The sequence below is a fragment of the Homalodisca vitripennis genome, chromosome 7 (genome assembly GCF_021130785.1).
Source record: "Homalodisca vitripennis isolate AUS2020 chromosome 7, UT_GWSS_2.1, whole genome shotgun sequence".
Lineage (NCBI taxonomy): Eukaryota > Metazoa > Arthropoda > Insecta > Hemiptera > Cicadellidae > Homalodisca > Homalodisca vitripennis.
Genome location: NC_060213.1, coordinates 128041133 through 128062036, shown reverse-complemented (window position 1 = coordinate 128062036; position 20904 = coordinate 128041133). Strand labels below are relative to the sequence as shown.

General features: G+C 37.0%; 1 protein-coding gene across 10 annotated transcripts in view; it reads left to right on the top strand.

Moving 5' to 3' along the window:
* The window catches only part of LOC124366301 (protein alan shepard), a 167627-nt gene that overhangs the window by 55123 nt on the left and 91600 nt on the right, over positions 1–20904 (top strand). The window contains exon 1 of one of the 10 annotated variants that reach the window (XM_046822739.1): positions 14502–15085. The exons of 8 other annotated variants lie outside the window; for them this stretch is intronic. In XM_046822739.1, the coding sequence (XP_046678695.1) occupies positions 15029–15085 (57 nt within the window). In that variant the 5' untranslated portion in view covers positions 14502–15028. Of the gene's footprint in view, positions 1–14501; positions 15086–20904 lie in introns of those variants that run through there. One more of the 10 variants, XM_046822740.1, reaches the window with a different exon arrangement.

Here is a 20904-nt window from a genome sequence, read left to right as displayed (position 1 = left end):
ATTCAAGCTCTTTAAAAGATTCCTTGCACGACTTTGTTTAATTTAACTATCCTATTATTCTGATAGCCACTTTTTGGAGTCTGAAGAATCGCTCAATTTTTTTGGCACAGCCTCCCCAAGTCTCATTACATTTGCAAAGTGTGGGTGAATTAGGTTATAGTGTGCCATTTTTAAACCTTTAGGGGGACATAACTTTGTTTGGTAGCGTAATGCGTATATGCCTGCTGAAATTCTAGCACACGTATTGTCGACGTGGTCATCCTTTGCCCATAATTTGCCCCCCCAACACCAGAGAAAAGTTACAAAGCGTGAGATCCGGACTACGAGCAGGCCATTCGTGTGGTCTTCGATGACCTAACCAACTTCATGACCCTCCTTTCCCTAAGAAGTATTCCATCCACCAACACCCCGCCCCCCTACCGATTGGGATATATTTCCCGTTGAATTTTTGAGTTTAGCTCCAGTTCGCCCTCCTTTTATTGCAGCCTCTGGTATCTGACGCTGTCTCAAACCTGTCTCCTGGAATCCGGAGTCATGTTCGTCGGAAAAGACCCTAAGAAAGTCTACGACGTAGAAGCTGAAAACGAAACATTTACATCGTTTCGGAATCAGAGACACCTATAAATAGGTGACGTGGTAGTCTCATTGTCTCATCAGGTACACAATTGAGTGCACTACGATTCGATAGACACGATCTCTAAGCACTGTGGAGCAACCGAGTTTTCTATACACATAACGTAGCTGTGGTAGGTAACTGAATTTTGAGTTTAGCTCCATTTCACCTTCCTTTTATTACAGCCTCTGGTATCTGACGCTGTCTCAGACTTAACTTTTGGAATCTGGAGTCATGTTCGTCTGAAGAGATCCTAAGAAAGTCAACGACGAAGAAACTCAAAACGAAACATTTACATCGTTTCGACATCAGACACCTATAAATAGGTGAAGTGGTAGTCTCATTGTCTCATCAGGTACACAATTGAGTACACTACGATGTGATAGACACGATCTCTAAGCACTGTGGAGCAACCGAGTTTTCTACACATTACGTAACTATGATAGAAAGGATGGATTCAATTGAATTTTTAGTTTACCTCAAGTTCACCTTAATTTTATTGCAGAATCTGGTATTTGACGCTGTCTCAGAATTGACTCCTGGAATCTGGAGTCATGTTCGCCTGAAGAGATCCTAAGAAAGTCGACGACGTAGAAGCTGAAAACAATACATTTATATCGTTTCGACATCAGAGACACACACACACACATATATATATATATATATATATATATATATATATATATATATATATATTCCGTCTTTCCCATATAGAATTTCGGTATTAGTTAAATCGAATTTACTTTCAACCTCAAGCACTAAATAGTTTTCATAAGTACAATATTAACAAGTAAACGCAGTTCCAAGTCACACAGTCCAAAATCACCACCTGAGCGGAACGAGCCCGGCGTGCCGTCTGCTAGAGCAAATTAATTGATTTTTTTTTTCTTAGAACTAAGTAAGTCAATTAATTAATTGTAGTAATTGGACCGTTTCTAGCCTGCGGGACGAAGACAGGAGCGAGTCTAATAGAGCGCAGTGAGCATTAATTACTCGCGATGACGAGGTTTACGGCGAATTAACTCCACGTATCAGCTGTTATTTGCATTCCCCTTCATAAACCGCCCAGTGTTGCCACACCCCGACTGCCCAAACGAAGAATTCCCTCGAGAACCCAACTGTCCTGTTTGTATTGTTCAGTTCGCTGTTCTCTAATTTTGTGACCGATTCAACCCATTCCGTTATAATCATACTGCACAGAGATGTAGTGGAAATAATATGAATATAACACAACAAACAATTAACTAAATTATTTAAAAAAAGATATATTTCGGCAATAATGTTTTGTTCTAAACTATATTACTACATCTTTACAACATTCTCCCAGCAGGCCAATCGCCCTCCTAACAATTTAGACTGAATCTGGCTAGAATTCCACAAATAGACATTGAAGAATCAGTATCGACAAGGCTCAAATATACTGATGAATCAGTATGTGGAAGGTCTAAATATATTGAAAACCCAGTGTCGATAATGCCCAAATAATTTGAAGAATCAGTACCGACAAGGCTCAAATATACTGATGAATCAGTATGTGGAAGGTCTAAATATATTGAAAACCCAGTATCGATAATGCCCAAATAATTTGAAGAATCAGTATCGACAAGGCTCAAATATATTGATGAATTAATATAGATAAGTCCCAAATATACTGAAGAATCAGTATCGATAATATCCAAATATATTAATGGATCAGTGTCAATAAGACCCAATTATATTGAAGAATCAGTATCGATAAGGTCCAAATACATTGAAGAATCAGTATCTATAATGTCTAAATGGATTGGAGAATCAGTATCGATAAGGCCCAAATATATTGAAGAATCAGTATCTATAATGTCTAAATGGATTGAAGAATCAGTATCGATACGGCCCAAATATATTGAAGAATCAGTATCGATAAGGCCCAAATATATTGAAGAATCAGTATCGATAAGGTCCAAATACATTGAAGAATCAGTATCTATAATGTCTAAATGGATTGAAGAATCAGTATCGATACGGCCCAAATATATTGAAGAATCAGTATCGATACGGCCCAAATATATTGAAGAATCAGTATCGATAAGGCCCAAATATATTGAAGAATCAGTATCTATAAGGCCCAAATATATTGAAGAATCAGTATCTATAATGTCTAAATGGATTGAAGAATCAGTATCGATAATGCCCAAATATCTTGAAGAATCACTATCGATAAGGCCTAAATTATTAAAAAAATGAGTATTGATATGACCTAAATATATTGAATATCAGTATCGGTAAGGCCCAAATATATTGAAGTCAATAGATATCTCCAGTCAATTCTTTTGTACTCCATGTGCCTAATGCTCGTTATCGTGAAGGAAGGTAAAGTGGGGCTAAGCCAAACTCAAATGTATCCACTAGTAGTTTGTGATCATGAATCGATTTACTTAGTAGTAAGCCCATAGTTCATTAAAAACTATAAGCTATATATACTCTGTTAAGAAGATAATTGAGGTTTAAGACGAGAAGATAAGTGAATGACTAAAAAGTAGTTAAGCCTAGTCATTATTACGTTAGTTGAATTGTGTCATGACAAAACGATTCATTCTAGTCCATGGAAGAAAATCAATTAAGTGAGTTGTTTAAAATTTTGCTTTAAACGTTACTGAATGTTGTGCTTCAGAATCGATAGTGTGCTGAATCCATTATTACACCATTGAAGATTGAACCTTTTTTGCAGTAGTGGAAACATGAAGTAAATAATTTAAATAAACAATGTTTGGAAATTATACATGTACACATTATGTCTATGATGCAGCATCGACAGTAATTACATATTCGCTTATTATATAGAAGAGTTTAACATGTGAGAACCAAAGAGTTAAATGTGAAGAATATTCGTCAAACTGTGTTGTTTGCATGACTCTTGAGTCATCACCCTTACAGAGAAGACTAGTATCGTCGGCAAACAAAACTATTTTTGGGTTGTTAGGAGAGGCAAGATCGTTTACAAAAGAAGGTAAGTCATTAATGAATATTAGGAATAGCAAAGATCTCAATATAGAGTCCTGAGAAACACCTGTTTTAATTTTGTTCGTTGTTAGGAGCGGCAGGGTTGTTTATAAAAGAAGGTAATGAATATTAGGAATAACAACGGTCTCAATATAAAGCCCTGAGAAACGCCTGTTTTAATTCTGTGGGTTGTTAGGAGAGGCAGAGATGTTTACAAAAAAATGTAATGAATATTAGGAATAACAACGGTCCCAGTATGGAGCACTGAGGAACACCTGTTTTAATTAATCAAAATCAGGCTGACACACAGTTGTAGGTAGAGAGAATCGAATCATGTTTGTCAGATAAGAAGAAAACCATTCAGAAACCTAGCCTTTGACACCGTAGTGGTGGAGCTTACCAAGAAGAATTTGATGGAAGGATTTGGTAACTTGGATGCTTCTGAGATGGCTTACGGTCAGTAAGTACATATAAAAGCACAGGGCAGATTTGAACCCACCTGAAACCCCAAGTTCCAGGACCAGTTTAAGAGATCTGAAAGTTTACGTTGGTGATGGCTCGGAGCGTATTCCTGAATTATTCCGATGAAATATTACCAGGCTGGCCGGAGGATTAACCTAGTAGCTACAGTCTAGGCCTTGAGCTGCGGCTGCCGCGGTCGGGACCTTGGGGCCGCCATATCAATTCCCCCGGCGCGGCTCACCTCTCCGTAAACTCCTGTACCAGTTTTTGTCCCCTTCTCCCCCTCATCGCGACACCCGCCACCTATGTGCCGGGCCCGGCAGAGGAGTGTTGTTATATTTGTTTCTGGACACTGAGTTCACAACGGAAGTCCGTATTCTTCTAAACAGATCTGCCAAAGGTGTTTTTGGAGCCATTCAAAAACTCTTTCAGGAATTGAAATTTTACTGCTGTCGCCAACTGGAATATTCTATCGTGATCATGTACGTGGCAAAATTCTTTAAAGACCACCTTCAGCACTTAAAATTAAGATATTAGCAGCAATTGAAGTATAAACTGCTGGAAGTACACCAGCAGGAAGTAGTAGATTTTCATGGCGTGCTTCGACATAAAAGCAGTTTCTCAGTAAACATCTAAAACGTCCATCCGTCCCAGTGTGTCACCCAGTGGTACTTTCTAATTTTGCACCCTCTCGTGGTTGGACAGCTGTTAGATTTTAGATTAAAGCTCAAGCATGACACTTATGCATGCTAATGATCGAAAACTTGTATATATATTCTCATTTAAGCCTCGGCGTTAGCTATACCGGCTTCGGCGTTCACTGGTTTTTATTGTCAAAGTACATGATGGGACCTCCCCGGTATTTGAACCCTTGATCTCTCGGTTAGAGAGCCGAGACTATAACCATTAGTCTACGGAGGAGGAAAAAACTTATATAGGCTTGCTTGTCTTGAGCTGATCAGGAATTTCAGTGAACAATTAAATATTTCTTTGCGGCTGTTGGATTTTCTTTGTATGTTTAAAATGAACTAATGTTCAATTTGGATTGTTACATTTTATTATTTCCATTTTTGCTAATATGTCAGTTTTTGGGATATTTGAAATAAAATTTTGTAAACAGCCACCATTTAAAACTAGGAAATATTTGTACTTATTATGTGCGTACAATAGGTATACAAAATTATAATAATGTAGCTTTTACACCCGTTATGCATTTTAAGCAGCGAACCGATGGAACAACTTGCCGCTAAACGAACATTTATATTCGTTGTTAACGGGAACTGCTCTCTTTATTTTTGTGCCCCAGTGGTGCCAACTTCTCGCTAACTCTAACTACTGCACGTTCAATGCTATATCCCTGTGTTCAGTACTACCAGTTAAGCCTCGCGCGCACTACGACGGAACGGACGGAACGGATGGAAACGACAGAACGGACGACGGGAAATTTTAAGATGGGGTGCGCGCATTAGGACGGAACCGCCGCGCCACGCCAGACTCGTCTTGGGTGTTTTAAGTTCTCAGTCTGTGTTAAAACATGTCAAAGATGCTTCAGTGTTTAGATGAAGATTAATTATTGTTGCTGCATTCGTAATAGAAGAAGAAGAGGCAGAGAGAAGACGATGAAAAGCCAGGTTTTGGGTACATAACATAAACACTAAAAGGTTAGCTTTGGGGGAGTTTCATACGTTATTCCCAGATTTGATAGAAGACGATGAAAAAACTTTTTTCATCCCAAAAAAAAACCGATTTCTTCCCAACAATTCTCTCTTCTATTGACGTTAAAATATTCAGGATGACGCATGTTGTAAAGCTCGGTGTAGTTTTGAACAAGAGAAATTAACTTGGAGACATCCATTTTGGCTCAAAAGATATAGCTGGAATAGAGAAAATTTCCTTCCGTTCCGTCTGAGGTGTGTGCGCTTACAACACCGGACGGGACGGACCCGACGTCGCCGACGGAGCCGACGCGCAGAATTTGTTCAAAAGTTCTTTTCCTCAGATAATCTGACTGACGTCCGACGCGTCCGACGCGTCTCTTCCGTCCCGTCCGTCCAAGTGCGCGCATCTCCATAACAATCAATACTATTCATATTTGAAAAATTCTGTCGTGTGCTTCCGTTCCGTCCGTTCCGTCGTAGTGCGCGCGAGGCTTTACCCGCGGCTTCGCACGGAATTTTGGCTTTGCACGTGAATTGGTACTTCTGGTTCGAGTGAATTATATTTCAGACACCAATGTTGAGTTTGTTTTCTTGCCACGATCAAGAAAATATGCAAAAAGTGTATATCTATGAGCATTGTAGTTTACTCTGGTTTTAGTATTTTTTCCGTAGTTGATTTTGCCTTATTTTCCGACCAAGAAAATATACACACCAGGTCTGAGAAGGCTGTCAAAAGACAACTAAGATGGGTTTTGCAACAGTCTTTAAATTTATAGTAAAGGTTAGATAGTAACTTTGTCGTTGATAAAGCAGTACTGACCAAGGGCTGCATACTTAATATTTGCTAAAATTTACAGTTTTTACTAAACTTTTAATTTTTTTATTTGAATACTTTCTTATTCTGTATTCAACAGTAGTCGGAGAAAGGGTTGAAATAAGAAGTGTTTAATAGATGATCAAACACTCCAATAAATGACAATTTTTTATTTTTGTGAGGCCTTTCGTGCTCAATGAACTCATCGTCAGACCCACATAACATGTCTTCATTGAGCACGAAAGGCCTCACAAAAATAAAAAATTGTCATTTATTGGAAGCTTACTACGTGCTTTTACACCATAAATGTTAACAAATGTATAATAGTGGTTAAATTAGTTAAACATGCGGTTGTGCTATCATAAAATAATGTTTACACAGGACAGTTGATTAGATTTAACTTATCTTGACGTATTGGGGTGTTCAAACAGCAATGATCTGTCAGCCTGCAATGACGTTTTCGAATGGAAAAATCAATGAACACCGCGAAAGTCTTGTTCGAGAGGTAAATTTAGGCACACGACAGAACAATATTCCTTTTTGCGACTCGATAAAGTTTATAGTCATTCTATCTCATGCCGTACTGTCATATTCTGTTAATATATTTCGAAATTAAGTATCACGATTTCACCAGCTTCAACGGACAAAAAGAAACTTACATTGAACTACATTTAAGCGGGAAGAATTTTATGTACGAACTAAAATTTCATAACTTTGTTCAATCATCTTCGATCTTAGTTAGGCAGTAAACTCCTTATTTTAATCCAAGAACTGGTAATTAACATTATAATGTCGATCTAACACGCTCTAGTTTGGACAGTTCATTTAGTTCATAAGCCAACATTACCACCACTTTTTATATCCCATTTCAAACAGACAACAGTGATGTCACAGTGAAGTCATAAATCTTTCCAAAAAGATCGTCTTCATCTAGCCATTTTGTAAATTAGTGATATATCATGGGTATGGTATAATGTTGGTTTATAGCTTTGTTTCAGGATACACTACGCTAAATTGTGGCATATTTTGGAAAATTCTTGTAAAAAATATATTTTTGAATGATAGTTTCCGTAGTAACAAATTTAGGTACTTTCCGCCACTTAAAAAAATATTAAAATTGGTTATTAATTATTAATTGTTTTTTAGTGCATATAGTTCTCTAGTTTTGGTATGTTTTGAAATACTTAGTGTAAGAATGATATTATTTGTAAGGATTTAAAAATAATTGTAACCATAGTAACAAATTTAGCCTTTCGCGTACTGTTTGTGGTTTTTACAATATTTATAATTATTCTTCAAAAGAACCTGGATACAACTATATATTTTTTGAAACAAGATAAAATGAAGAATGAATTGGCTATCTCAGATTCTAATATTTACAATATTATCAAACTTTACCAGGGGCAGTCCCACCACATAAAAAAATAAATAAATAGACTTTTGGTATTTTTTTATGGTTTATGCGTAATAAAAACAGTACAATAATTATATCAACATTTTTCTGAGAAAAAAATAGTGTATTACACATTTTATAGGTTGATGGAAAGAATTTATTTTACATTAAGTACGGATACAAACACTAAAAAAGGGCCTACCAAAATGGTTAATTCAATTACCATCATTTTGAATTCTTCATGTTAAAAAAACTTATTTTTCTTCACAAAATTAGGATGTTGTTGCGCAATATGGTTTTTGTTCAAATTTGTTATACTAATGACGATGAACAGTTTGTTATTGTTGTATTCTCCACATTTAAAGCGTAACTAAATCTACTCTATCCTGTCTCCCCCCCCCCCCATAATTAAGTAATACTCCAAATGGATATTCGAAACCTAATCGCGCTACATTGGTAATGATGTAAAATAAATCTCATCTCTATCTTGTTGAACTATTAATGAGCTATTTTAAGAAATATACAAATATAAGCGTTGCTTTGTATGTTATATTTTTGAAATGGTATTTACACGTTGGGTAAATGTTTCTAGTTTTGTCCTGTTTGTATTTTTACTTTTATAGACCAAGTTGATCTACGTTCCAAAATTCAAGTCTCTGCTCCCAGCAGGTCGGCGAATTTTGTGATCGGAATGTTTCAAGAGTCCGGCTAGAAAACTCGTAGCTCTTGTCCCGAACATTTCCTTATAGTGTGACGCTATTTGTGTCTGTTCTTTGTACGGCCACCCTTTAGTAGACTCGGTTTGTCAACTCGATGTGTACACGGCGTGCTGCCAGGTCAGAGTTCACAAGAGCGACTTCTGGACCGTGACTCAGTGCCTGAACACACAGATACCGTAATAGTATTGTCAACACTGATGTAACATGTGCTGAGAAACCCATTATTGACCGTTTACTCGCTCGGTTTCTTCTCACACAGGCTGATCCAACTCGTAAAGTTTGAATTTTTCTACCATTGATTCAGTTGAAACCTTGTATAGTTCTTTTGTCAGAAACAGGTTTGTAGTTTGAGATCCTATAAGGACCATTTTAAAATTACCTTAAATCATGCGCAGTCCTAAAAAATTGTCTTTCGTCAAAACAATATTCTGACTTTCCCGTATATTTAGAATTTTCAACGTCTTTCCTTTTACAAAAAGAATCAACCAAATTTCACTGTTACCAACAATGTCAATCGTAATTATCATTTAAGGATTAGAAATTACCTTATATTACCTCGCCACAAAACAAAATTATTTGAAAATCAGTGATTTTATGCCTGCATTCGTCTTTTTAACTCTTTGCCTCTTTACTTGAACAGTGTTGCTGATGACAGGGAATTCCTGAATAAATTTAAAAAGTCTTTTATTTTAAAAGAATACTACAGTGTTCGAGAATACCCAGAAGAGAGGAGAATGTAGACCTCCATAATTAGTTTACCTTATTTTAGGTTTCACGGGTAACTCTGTATTGATTATTTTTATATACTATATCGTATATACATGTACTTTGACGATTGTCCATGCATTTTATGTTTTTGGACAACAAATAAATTGAGTTGATGTTGATCCATCTTCAATTGGCAGTATTTCAGCAATTGCACAAGTACAAAACAAATTCCTTCGATATTTATATTACAAAAAATGTAATTTTCCTTGTGACCGAGACCTTTCAACGGCGATTCTTAGACAAATTTTTCATATGATACACTTATATCCAGAAGGAACAAATCTGGTCTTACGTTAATTTACAAAATTATTCATGGTTCAATAGACAGTTGCGTTCTTTTAACCGAGATTCAGTTGTTGGTCCTAGAAGCAACTTGCCTCCATCAATAGTTTTTTTTTGTCCCCAGATGTAACACAGTCCAACACTACAATTTTTCAATTTTTAAAATCTTAAGACTTTTAAATCTATTTAAGCATGAGGTAGATGTGTTCAATGACATAGTTGGTGGTGAGTTCAAATCCCAAACTGACAAAAGTTTGTTGACATTTTAAAGCAAACCATTCAATTTTGTATTGCTATAAAGATTATTGTTTTGTTTAGTTAGGTATACTAAGTGTATGGACTTGTACAGTGCATTATTTTAATTTATTAATTTTTGCTTACCCTAATATTTTTATATAAAGTATTTTTTTTTTTTTTTTACTGCAATGTATTGTATTTATTTTAGTCTTATGAACTGTTAAAATAGCTATAAGGATATTGCAACTGTGGCTATTGTATATATAATTAAATTATTTATTTCAATTAATTGATTGTCGAACGATCGCTGGTATTAAAAACGGGCCCGAATCAATCATTGGTCTATTCAAAATGTTGAGTAAGTCTTACAGGTAGACTGACAGACAACCTCCCCCCCCCCCCCCCCCGACAGACAAAAGAGATATTGATTCAGCTTGTCGGTCGGACTTCAATGACGCTCAGCCAAATTCTATGGTGGGACACGCCCCACCACAATATAGAAATAAAGTTTAATGCAAAAATGAAAGCCTACAGATGAAATACCTGACCACAGGTTTGTTCGTTTAGTTAGATTTCGAGTAATAGTAGTTCCGCTGCGCTAGGGTGGTTACTACAAACCCAGGGTGTACTGAAATTACATCTGGTCATCTACTTTTAACAGTGATTTTCCACTCCATTATTTCTTATTTCTACTATATGAATAACATTGTCGCATTATAAATGTCATACGATTGGACTCAGTGTTTTAACCAATTTATTTTCTCGTTGCCATCATAGTTACCCATAAGAGCAGTGTGGAAATATTCGCTAACGCTCAGCTAAATTCCACGGCTCCCATGGTCACCGAACTCAGCGTTGTAAATGTAAAAACAAAGCTTCGTGTAAAATTTCAAGCCTTTAGCTAAGTTCCTTTTTGAAATACCGTGTGGACAAACAGACAGACAGAAATTTAAATTTTGTCAAGCCCCTTGAGTGACAGGCTTCGATAACGCTTGTCCAGTCGTTCAAACAATTGAGAATTATGGCCAAAAACTAAATTGACCAAACCGAAAGTCGATTCGACCGCCGTAAAAGGTTTTTCCTGTTGACGAGTTTCTTGCGAAAAAGTCTCTTCTTTAAGAATATCGCCAGCCTCTATACACGTCATTATTTACGGTATTAGCATGTACCGCTATCTCCAATGTATAAAAAATTGTCGATGGTGGAGTTTGCTGTATCAAAAACAGACGAAGTCCGAAATATCGCAAAATTTGCCAAGTTCTGAATCACTAAAAATTCAATACTCTTGAGAAGTGAATTGGTTTTTAAGTGAAACAGGTGAAGTTCTCGTGGCCCGAAGTCCATGTGGGAGGTCCGTTTGTGAAGAAGGAAAACGAGGGCACTGGTCAAGAATACACCTTGGGTTCACAAAGGAAGAACAGGTATAGAGGAGTTGAAGCTGTCTGTACCGTAGGTCCGGCACGTGCAGACGTTCCCTGTTGCTATTGTACAGGGAACTAGGGACTGGTCTGTTTCATGTAAGCGTCATTACGGTATTTTCGCCTGAGTGTAAGGAGAATAACACAGGTTCTTGGTACTGGACGTCGACCCCCCGGTCCCTGTTTGGGACACGAGAGCCGATTGACGTCGTAAAAGAATTTCAGTCCGTAAAGAGTTAGCTGGATCTCATTTAACATAATTTTCTTGCCTGATGGCTATTCTTAAGTGTTCGAATAAAAAAAATGTTGTTTGGTAATTTTAACCATTTTTGGTACCCGCCCATTTAGACCAACCTTGCGGCTGGCGATTTCTTTCTTATAGGAAAAAAAATCCATTGAGTTGCCAAAAAAGTTCGGTTGCCTGCTTATTCAATGCAAATTTTCTCTAGACTCCTGCCTTATTATACCAGAGTCAACAAGTGACGTATATAAAAACGTATTTCGGGAGGCTGAACCACAAGGTGGTTTAGTAATTATAAATGTCCTCAACAAATAGACGGCCAGGATCATTCCTTCACAACATAGTTGTTGAGCTTTAAGACTTCATAAATGTGTTCTAGCTTAAAACAAACTACTGGGTGAAATTTTATTGTTTCTTTCAAAATTTCAAAGTGGGGGGGGGCTTGAGCCCTCTCCTTATGTACGTCCATGGAGTCAACCACGTGATAAATTTAGTAGGATGCAATTTGTTTGTTATTTCATGCCATTAAAATATGAGCTGTCTAAAATTTTATCGTTTGGTATTGGTAAATGTTATGGTATGTAATGGTTTAGAAACCGGTGTCCTTCCATTTCTACCTCCCACTGTGTAATAATTTCTTCCGTAATGAAAAATTTCTAAGTCAATTTCAGAAAAAATTAGGTTGCGTTCTTATGTAATGCAAGTTTTTCCCGGTTTTTGGGCTACCAAGATTCTTAAACTTGTCCCTGCAGTTTAGACCGAAATTCAGGATGATTGGAAACGTGACGTCTACATTTTGCATAAATTTAATGTAGAGCATTAGTTTAGAGACAGGAAATCAACAAAGTTTTAGCTTGTTTTATTTTTTATTTTACTTATAAATTAGACCGTTCGGTAAAAATCTAAAACGTGTTGTAAAACTTAAACGAATTTTTTTACAACTTGGGTAAATCTTTTATTTATATGTCGTGTTTACAGTACTTTCGTATGTTTACAAATTTAATGTATTTAAAGTACGGTAAAGCTTCACCATCTAGTAGTGAAATATAATTTTGATTCTCGTAAAATTAAATCGTGAATTAAAACTGTAACTGTAAAAATGTATGTACGAATGTAAAAACAGTTGTATTTTGAGCATTTATGTACAGTACCTTTTCTTCGGACGCCATCTAACCCATTGTATTATCTGGTATATCGTATTATAATGTAACACATTTTTTAAAGACACTTTTAGACTACGATATATTCAATTTTGTATTTTACTAAAAATTGTATTGATGAGAAGTGTTACATATAATCGCCATGACACACATAAATGTGTTTTTAAGTAAGGAGTTGAAAATGTTTAAAGTAATTCCCAAGCACTGAACCAGTACTGGGTTTACTTAAAATATTAAATTGTTGGAATAAGTAGGTATTTGTTTTAGTTCATACGTAATTCAAAAATTTTAACAACGACCTACGGTATTATATTATGTCCGGGCTAAGGGATACGGGAGTGTGTTATTACCGTTATTATAACAGCGCTAACACAATGTTGTGTGAAGCACTTTATTTCACGGTTCCGTCATTTGAAGCCGATCATAAATTAGCCTTATACGAAATTGCAGCTATTCATCTTAAACTCTAAAGGTATCAAATCGTTGTATTAACTTAAAGTGTGATGTATTAAAGTCTGCTGGTCTCGGGTGTGAATCTGGTACCGCACTCCCACAACCTAGCTGGCCTCACTTGGCGTACGCTTGTCGTATCGTGAGAACCCCTGTTGTGTTATTTTTTTCTACATTAAAAAAATTAATTTCAAATTTCCCGTTGGAGTTCAAATAATAAACGATTATTGTAACAGCAAAGAAGAACGGATCAAGTACTTCCTTATTACACCTGAACTTGACCGCGATTCGTAGAAGCTAAAGTACGGTTTGAACACTATATGACGTCACTAAACTGCTTTCAGTAATCCTCACACTTTGTTCGCAGTTTTATCATGAATTTTCCCTTGCCCTCGTCGTTCTTGTGGGGGAGGGGGCGTTCCCTGCACTTTCCGCGTCTCACTGCAGTTTGTAGCATCATTGTAATCTGTATGATGCTATCGATTCATCTTAATGTTAGATTTTAAAAAATATGCCGGACCGTGAAATGACGTGTTTTGTACAATAATCGTCGAGTTAATGTGGACATTTTTAACTAATGTAATTTATTATAGCTTTCGAGAATTATTATTTATTTATGGCAGTATTGTCATATGATGTAACTAAAATATTGATGGTCCTGATTAAACAGGGGGTACACATTTACCAACGGTTACGAAGTGTTAGGTGTAATTAAAATTGATTATTTTTGCGTTATTTTGTTCATGATAGCATTTATCCAGATAATTCGAAGGCGATATGTTGCACAAAATAATCAATAGTTTTTATAATTTTTTTCGATATTTTGTAATCTTTCCTGGCAATCTTATTCGTGATAGCATTTACCCAGATAATTCGAAGGCGATTTGTTGCACAAAATAATCGATAGTTTTTATAATTTTTTCGATATTTTGTAATCATATTCGTGATAGCATTTACACAGATAATTCGAAGTCGATTTGTTGCACGAAATAATCGATAGTTTTTATAATTTTTTCGATATTTTGTAATCATATTCGTGATAGCATTTACACAGATAATTCGAAGGCGATATGTTGCACGAAATAATCGATAGTTATTTTTGACAGGCGGCGCGAATCGTTATCTCGATAAAGACTCGTCGTAAAACGTGGCGAGTGTGACCAACATGATGGTCGACCGATCGTCGCCGCCGCCGTCTCCACTATTGACTGGAATCGCGGGGGATTTTCTCGCCGCGACGTTGGCACCGCGGTTCCGCTGCGGAGTGGCGCATTCTAGCGGTGAACTGTGCAAGCTCCGGCACTATCCGCCCTGCCGGCTAGTCGGGGAATTAACCTGCCGATGTAATGGCGTTTCTATGGGGAGGGGCAACCAAGCCCTTTAGTGTAGTTTAGACCTTTACACAGTTGATATCTATTTACGAGGTTCGTCAGCGGTTTTTTAAGTTCGGGAACAGTGTGTAGCGACGTGCGTGCGGTGTGTGGTGTGAGTCTACCCGCGAGTAACGGGTCGGGACCTACTGCAGACGATGCGCTGCGACCCGAGTTTGACGTATGGTGAATTTGACGTGTAACGCGAATCCTCGGTGCCAGACCGCACAGTATTTATTATATAATAGATTCCCAACAAGAATTTATCGTATCAAGTGAGTAACACTTATCTCACGCTGTCTGTGATCGTTGTCCTTAATTTTGTTGTTCGCTTGTTTTTATTTATTTTTTTGTAAATATCTCACTAATTTGACCTTCAACTTCAATTAATTTTCACGAACCCATTTAATAATCACAATTCTGGTTGAGTGCTTTAATTGATGTGTTTAACGCTTTAGTAATTTATGGCTGTGAGAGTTAACAATAATAACAATCCGACCAAAGTCAACTACAAAATGCTGGTAAGTGACTTAGCCTGGTAAAGTGACTCGACTAATTTAGTGTATAGTGGAATGCCGCGCGTTGGCAGGGTTTTAAGTTCGCCTGTCAGGGAAATACTTGTGCCGTTCCCTCCGCGGTCCATCTGTCAAACGGACGGAAAATGCATTGTTCGCGTGGTACCCGTGGGTCGCAGTTTTTGGCGACTCGGGATCCTCCGGATGTCCGACGTGGCCGCCGGCTCTGGGCCTATCCCAACCGGCCCGACCCCGGCGTACGGTCCGCCGACAGCAACGGGAATCCCCATATGGATTGCGGTGTAGCGTGGAGTGCCACGCCCGTCGAGGGGCGCGCTCGGGGAGGTTATTTCGGGGGAGTCGCCCGCAATATTGTTCCCCGGCTTTTTGTCGGACTGCCTTGTTTACACGGCGAAAGCGCTGTTTAACTTACTATCTTCCAGTCCTATTATTGCATTTTGTGTTTGACTTCCTTTCAGACCCGGCCGCCGAAAATGAACTCCGATATGAAACCGCCTCGCGTCTGTAAACGGATGTATTTCGCACACTCATTACTTTCTCCTCTCCCAGTCATCCGCCGTGTCGAGGGAAAGCATTCCCGTTGTCATCTATTTTTAGTTGTGTCAAACCCTCACCACCGAGCATGTATCGTATTGTATATTTAATTATAAAAATAAAAAACGGAAATTTTTAATCGTAGAGCATGCAAATTACTTAGAGATGTACTGTTCATTTGTTGCTTTTTTTATAGTTTTAATATTTTATATGGACGGTTCTATGAGATAACTGTTTATATACGGACGATACGACGATGGTTAAACTATTATAATCAGAGGAATTATTCATTAAAATACGTGTAGGAGAAAGGACTGCATTTTAAAAGTCCAAATTATTTTTTAAATTTTAATTGCATCCGGACAACTATTTTGAACTCGCCTCTGCAATATTAGAAATTTTATACAGTTCATTTATCGGTTTTTTAAATAGTTATTTTAATTTTTATGTGAGCGGTTCTATGAAAAGATTGATTAAATATGAACGATTGTTAAACTATTATGACTAAAGGAACTATTAATTAATATACGTGTAGGTAAAATAACTGCATTATAAAAGTCCAAATTATTTTTTAATTGTTAACTGAATCCGGACAACTATCTCGACCTCGCCTCTACAATATTAGTTTTTGTTTCGTTGCCCCCACAAACAAATCGCAACGGCAGAGAAAGTAGGATGTGGTTTTACAGTAATTAAATCGATAACAATGTAGAGTTGTGCACTTCAAGTATTAGTTAAAACTAAACTCATATCATATTTGTTAAATATAGGTTTGTACATACGTATGTTTTATTACCGTTTATACTTCAATTTTCTGAATTTTACGGATAAATTACCATTAGTAAATATGAAACGTTAATTATAGTTGCTTAAATTTAAAATTTTACCGATATATTTGTTTTTCTTTCCTCCGTTTACTTAGATAGATGTACATTTATTAATTTCCCTCTCCTCTCCCAACCCCCTTTAACTTTTATTTGTTAAATTTTATCACGTTTGTTAGCCTTTACGTTTATAGATGTTACTTGTATGTATTGTTTTATTCAGCATACCACTTAGCATAGCTTTCCTAACCCACTCTGTAATCTAGTGAGATTTTCTTGGTATACTGTAATTGTAATAGTATGCATGGTGTAGTAGTGATTGTTATGCAAGCCCCTCGACATTCTTGATGGTAGATATAAACTTGAGATCTAGACTTGTGGTATTTATTTTATGGTATAGATATTCAGGGATGCTACAGGTCAGGGAAATCAGGGAAGTCAGGGAAAAAACAGGACTGGAAATCAGGGAAAAGTCATGGAATCCGGTCTCAAGTCAGGGAAAAGTCAGGGAATTTCGATGTTGGTCAGGGAAAAATATAAAATCCCTTTACACAAATAAACTTACTGCCGCCGCGCCGAGTCCAAGCCTGCAGACGACGCGGCGCATATTTTACTTCTGTGTTGTAAAAGATCATTTAAGTCAATCTTTTTGTACGTATTAAACTGTGTTCACTTTATTTTTTGCTTTTTTATATTTGCCACCCTGTTAGCCTCAACACCGCTTTTTTCCACCCATTAATTGCCAAAAACCCTGGGGATTGCGTCGAAAAAAGTCAGGGAAAAATGAAAAATTTTGTCTGGAAATCAGGGAAAAGTCAGGGAATTTCATTATTGGACTCCTGTAGCAACCCTGATATTGCACACATTGAGAAGCACCCTACCCTCGAGACTTTCAAAATGAAAGCTAAAAAAATTCGAATTTCTGTACAAACCGGGTGTGGTTATTTATTTTGTTTATCTCCGATTTTGAAGGTCAATTTAAACAATCCCATTTAAACACAGATAAAAAGATTAACTATTAGTGACAAATACTGAGTTGATCCCCCCCCCTATCCTTACCCATTTGGAATATTTACCCCCTTATAGAGATGTGAAGATTAAATTTGGTTTAGTTCAGAAAGCAAATTGAAATATTGACCTTGAATATCTCGAAAAAAGTATTATACTCATAAACATAAGGCAATACTGTCACTATCGTCTTTGTTTTCCCTAACAGAATTATGTGTTTCTTGTCCATGAGTTATTTACTTGTGGTGTACAGTTACTCAGTTTGAGGAACCGAAACCCAGAGAACTAATTTACCACCTGTAGACAGTATTGTTGTAAAATGGCCGTTTGTTGTGGTTTATGTTATAATGTTTCAAAACCAAATAGTTTTTGAAAAATGTCAAAATGTGCAACTTGTGATTGTTCTGTTATTAACGCATGTTAATAGTGTAGTACGTAGATTAGCTATCAAAATTCCCTATCGATTATCGATTTTGTCACATCTATTACATGCTGATAAATAGGTATCAGATATTGGATTAGCTACATACGAACCTGTGATTGTGGTGATTACATCACTATCCTACATATATTGTATAAAGTGTTCGCTTTTACAAAATCAATATTAAATTATTTCATACAGAGTTCATAAAATGGAGTATTCACGTCCGAAAGGATTGAATAAAAGGGGCATCTGGCTTTTAGTGTCCCTAGGAATTCTTTTATTATTGTCTCCCCACGTGTGAGTCGCTGTTTCCACAAGTGCAGTAAAGTAAACAAGGAGGTTATGCCTGATACAAGGGCGTTCACGTTATCTGCTCCTGTACGGATGAAGGTTATATCCGGTACGAGGGCATTCACGTGATCTGCTCCTGTACGGAAGGAGGCTACAACTGATACGAGGGCGTCCACGTTATCTGCTCCTGTGCGGAAGAAGGTTATATCCGGTACGAAGGCGTCCACGTTATCTGCTCCTGTACGGAAGAAGGTTATATCCGGTAGGAGGGTGTTCACGTGATCTGCTCCTGTACGGAAGAAGGTTATAACCAGTACGAGGGCGTCCACGTTATCTGCTCCTGTACGGGAGGTTATGTCTGATACAAGGGCGTTCACGTTATCTGCTCCTGTACGGAAGAAGGTTATATCCGGTAGAAGGGTGTTCACGTGATCTGCTCCTGTACGGAAGAAGGTTATATCCAGTACGAAGGCGTCCACGTTATCTGCTCCTGTACGGGAGGTTATGTCTGATACAAGGGCGTTCACGTTATCTGCTCCTGTACTGAAGGAGGCTACACTTGGTACGAGGGCGTTTACGTGATATGCTCCTGTGCGGAATGAGGATATACCGGATATGAGGGCGTTGACGTTATCTGTCCATCTAGGGCAAGAGATCACATCGAATGCAAGGACGGGAACGTGATTTGCCTCTATATGAAAAAAATAAAAAGAGAACTTTCGAATGAAAATAAAAACATTTATACATGATATTATTTCACCCCATATCAGTAGGGAATTTTAAAAGCTGTTTAGGTATTTTTGTTTTTTCTTTACTTTAAAATTTATTTGCTAATTTGTGTTCTTTAGTACACGATAAAAACGTATTTCCTCGCTCATTACTTGAAAACGTCTTAAAGAATAATAAAGATTTTCAGTTGTCCAGGATCTCGTCTCCTCACTTTCTTCTGACTAGTGAATACCAGCCTGTCGTGCTAGTTGTATCTCAGACTTATTATGAATATTATATGTGTATAATTCTTGGTTTTTTTTATAATTGATTTGTGAACCCCTGTATAGACTGAAGGGACAAGAAAGTAGGTAGCGACCGAACAGTGCAGTGCAGTAGAGCGTGAACAAGTACAGTACACTGTACAATGCTGTTGGCACGGGGTATCGCCCATTGATGTAGCAGGGTTAATGTAAACTTGTAATTAAACAAGGCCAGTCATTTACCAGCCCGCATCTTGTCCCTCATGCTTCCAGTTTTTATTGTTGTCGAAGATATTGTAGAACGCGTATTACAGACAGAACTCGCCCCCACGTTATGGTGCCACACGCCGCGCTCGCTGTTTAGAGTAGAACTAACTCCACCATTGTTTGCAGATACTGTGTTCTGTATGTGTTGGTTTGTTTATAGTGGAAAAACGGTGTATTGATAAAATTAATATCCACTAGCAAAGCAACTCATATAGGGTGCTAATCGTTTTACAAAATAAATTCACCAGAAAATAAACTATTTAGGACATTATATTTGCTTTTTTAGTTAGTAGTTACAGGCTTTGGTAGATTTTCGGAATTATTATTATTATTATTATTAGTTTTTGGTAATGTAACCGATAAGTGAAAGAGTGGTGGGTGACAAATGTTTTAAAATTTTATTCTTCAAACTTTTCGTTAAAGAAATTAAGGTTTCGGACTGATTCTTAAAAAGTGAATTTGTTTAAACATTTTATGCATTTAACTTTTAGGTAAATTATTTGTGAATACTTACAATATCGCAGTTAATTACGAGCAGCGTTCAAAATTCTGAATTGTAGCCGCTTTAAATGTGAATTTCACACATCGTGTTCAACTTTTTTTAGAAATAAAATCTGTGTATATTTATTTTAAATGAAGAATGTCGTTCTTTGAAAAGCATTTTTATTCATGTTAAAAACTCTAAAACTATGGATTGTATCAGCAGCGATGTATGAAGTGTAGCCCTCTGTGGAAGTTGTTAGTATGCTGTTTGCACACGCGCGCTCACTGCGCATGCGCGTTCTACCGCTACCACTGCAACTGCAGCTATCTATTGTGAATATACGTGCAATACATACTACATTCGTCCGCAGTTAGAGGGAATAAATTAAACTTTTTATTTTTTTTTTTATATTTGCATCACCCGCTATCGCTTAACAACATGCTTACATTTTTAACGTTTTATGTCATTTTATTAGTGTAAAATTGTTTGAACACAAAGTAGAACCGTGTATTTTAAGTTTTAAATTGTTGAATTTGCTCTTTATTGTCGTCTTCATGTTCGACTACATAAGGTTGGTGCAAAAAAATGTCTACATTTATGGACGTTTGGAATGAACACACACACACACACACACACACACACACACACACACACACACACACACACACACACACACACACACACACACACATATATATATATAAATTTCGGGGGTTTATTTTAATTTTATTGAGTCCCAGTAACGCGATATCCGGTGTTGTGTACGACCAAACACCGTCGAACTAAAACCACTTCGAGGAACGAACCTATGATAGTATTGCACCGAATGAACTACAATACACATGGGGTTGGATAGCGCTGAGGTCGTAGTAATGTATACTAGAAATTCGAAGTTTACGTTTATGTTTAATATTGGCAAATAAACATAAAGCACCACTTCCAGTTGGAAAAATAGAATAAAGTATTACCACGTTACTGCCAAATAGAGTATGAATGATACC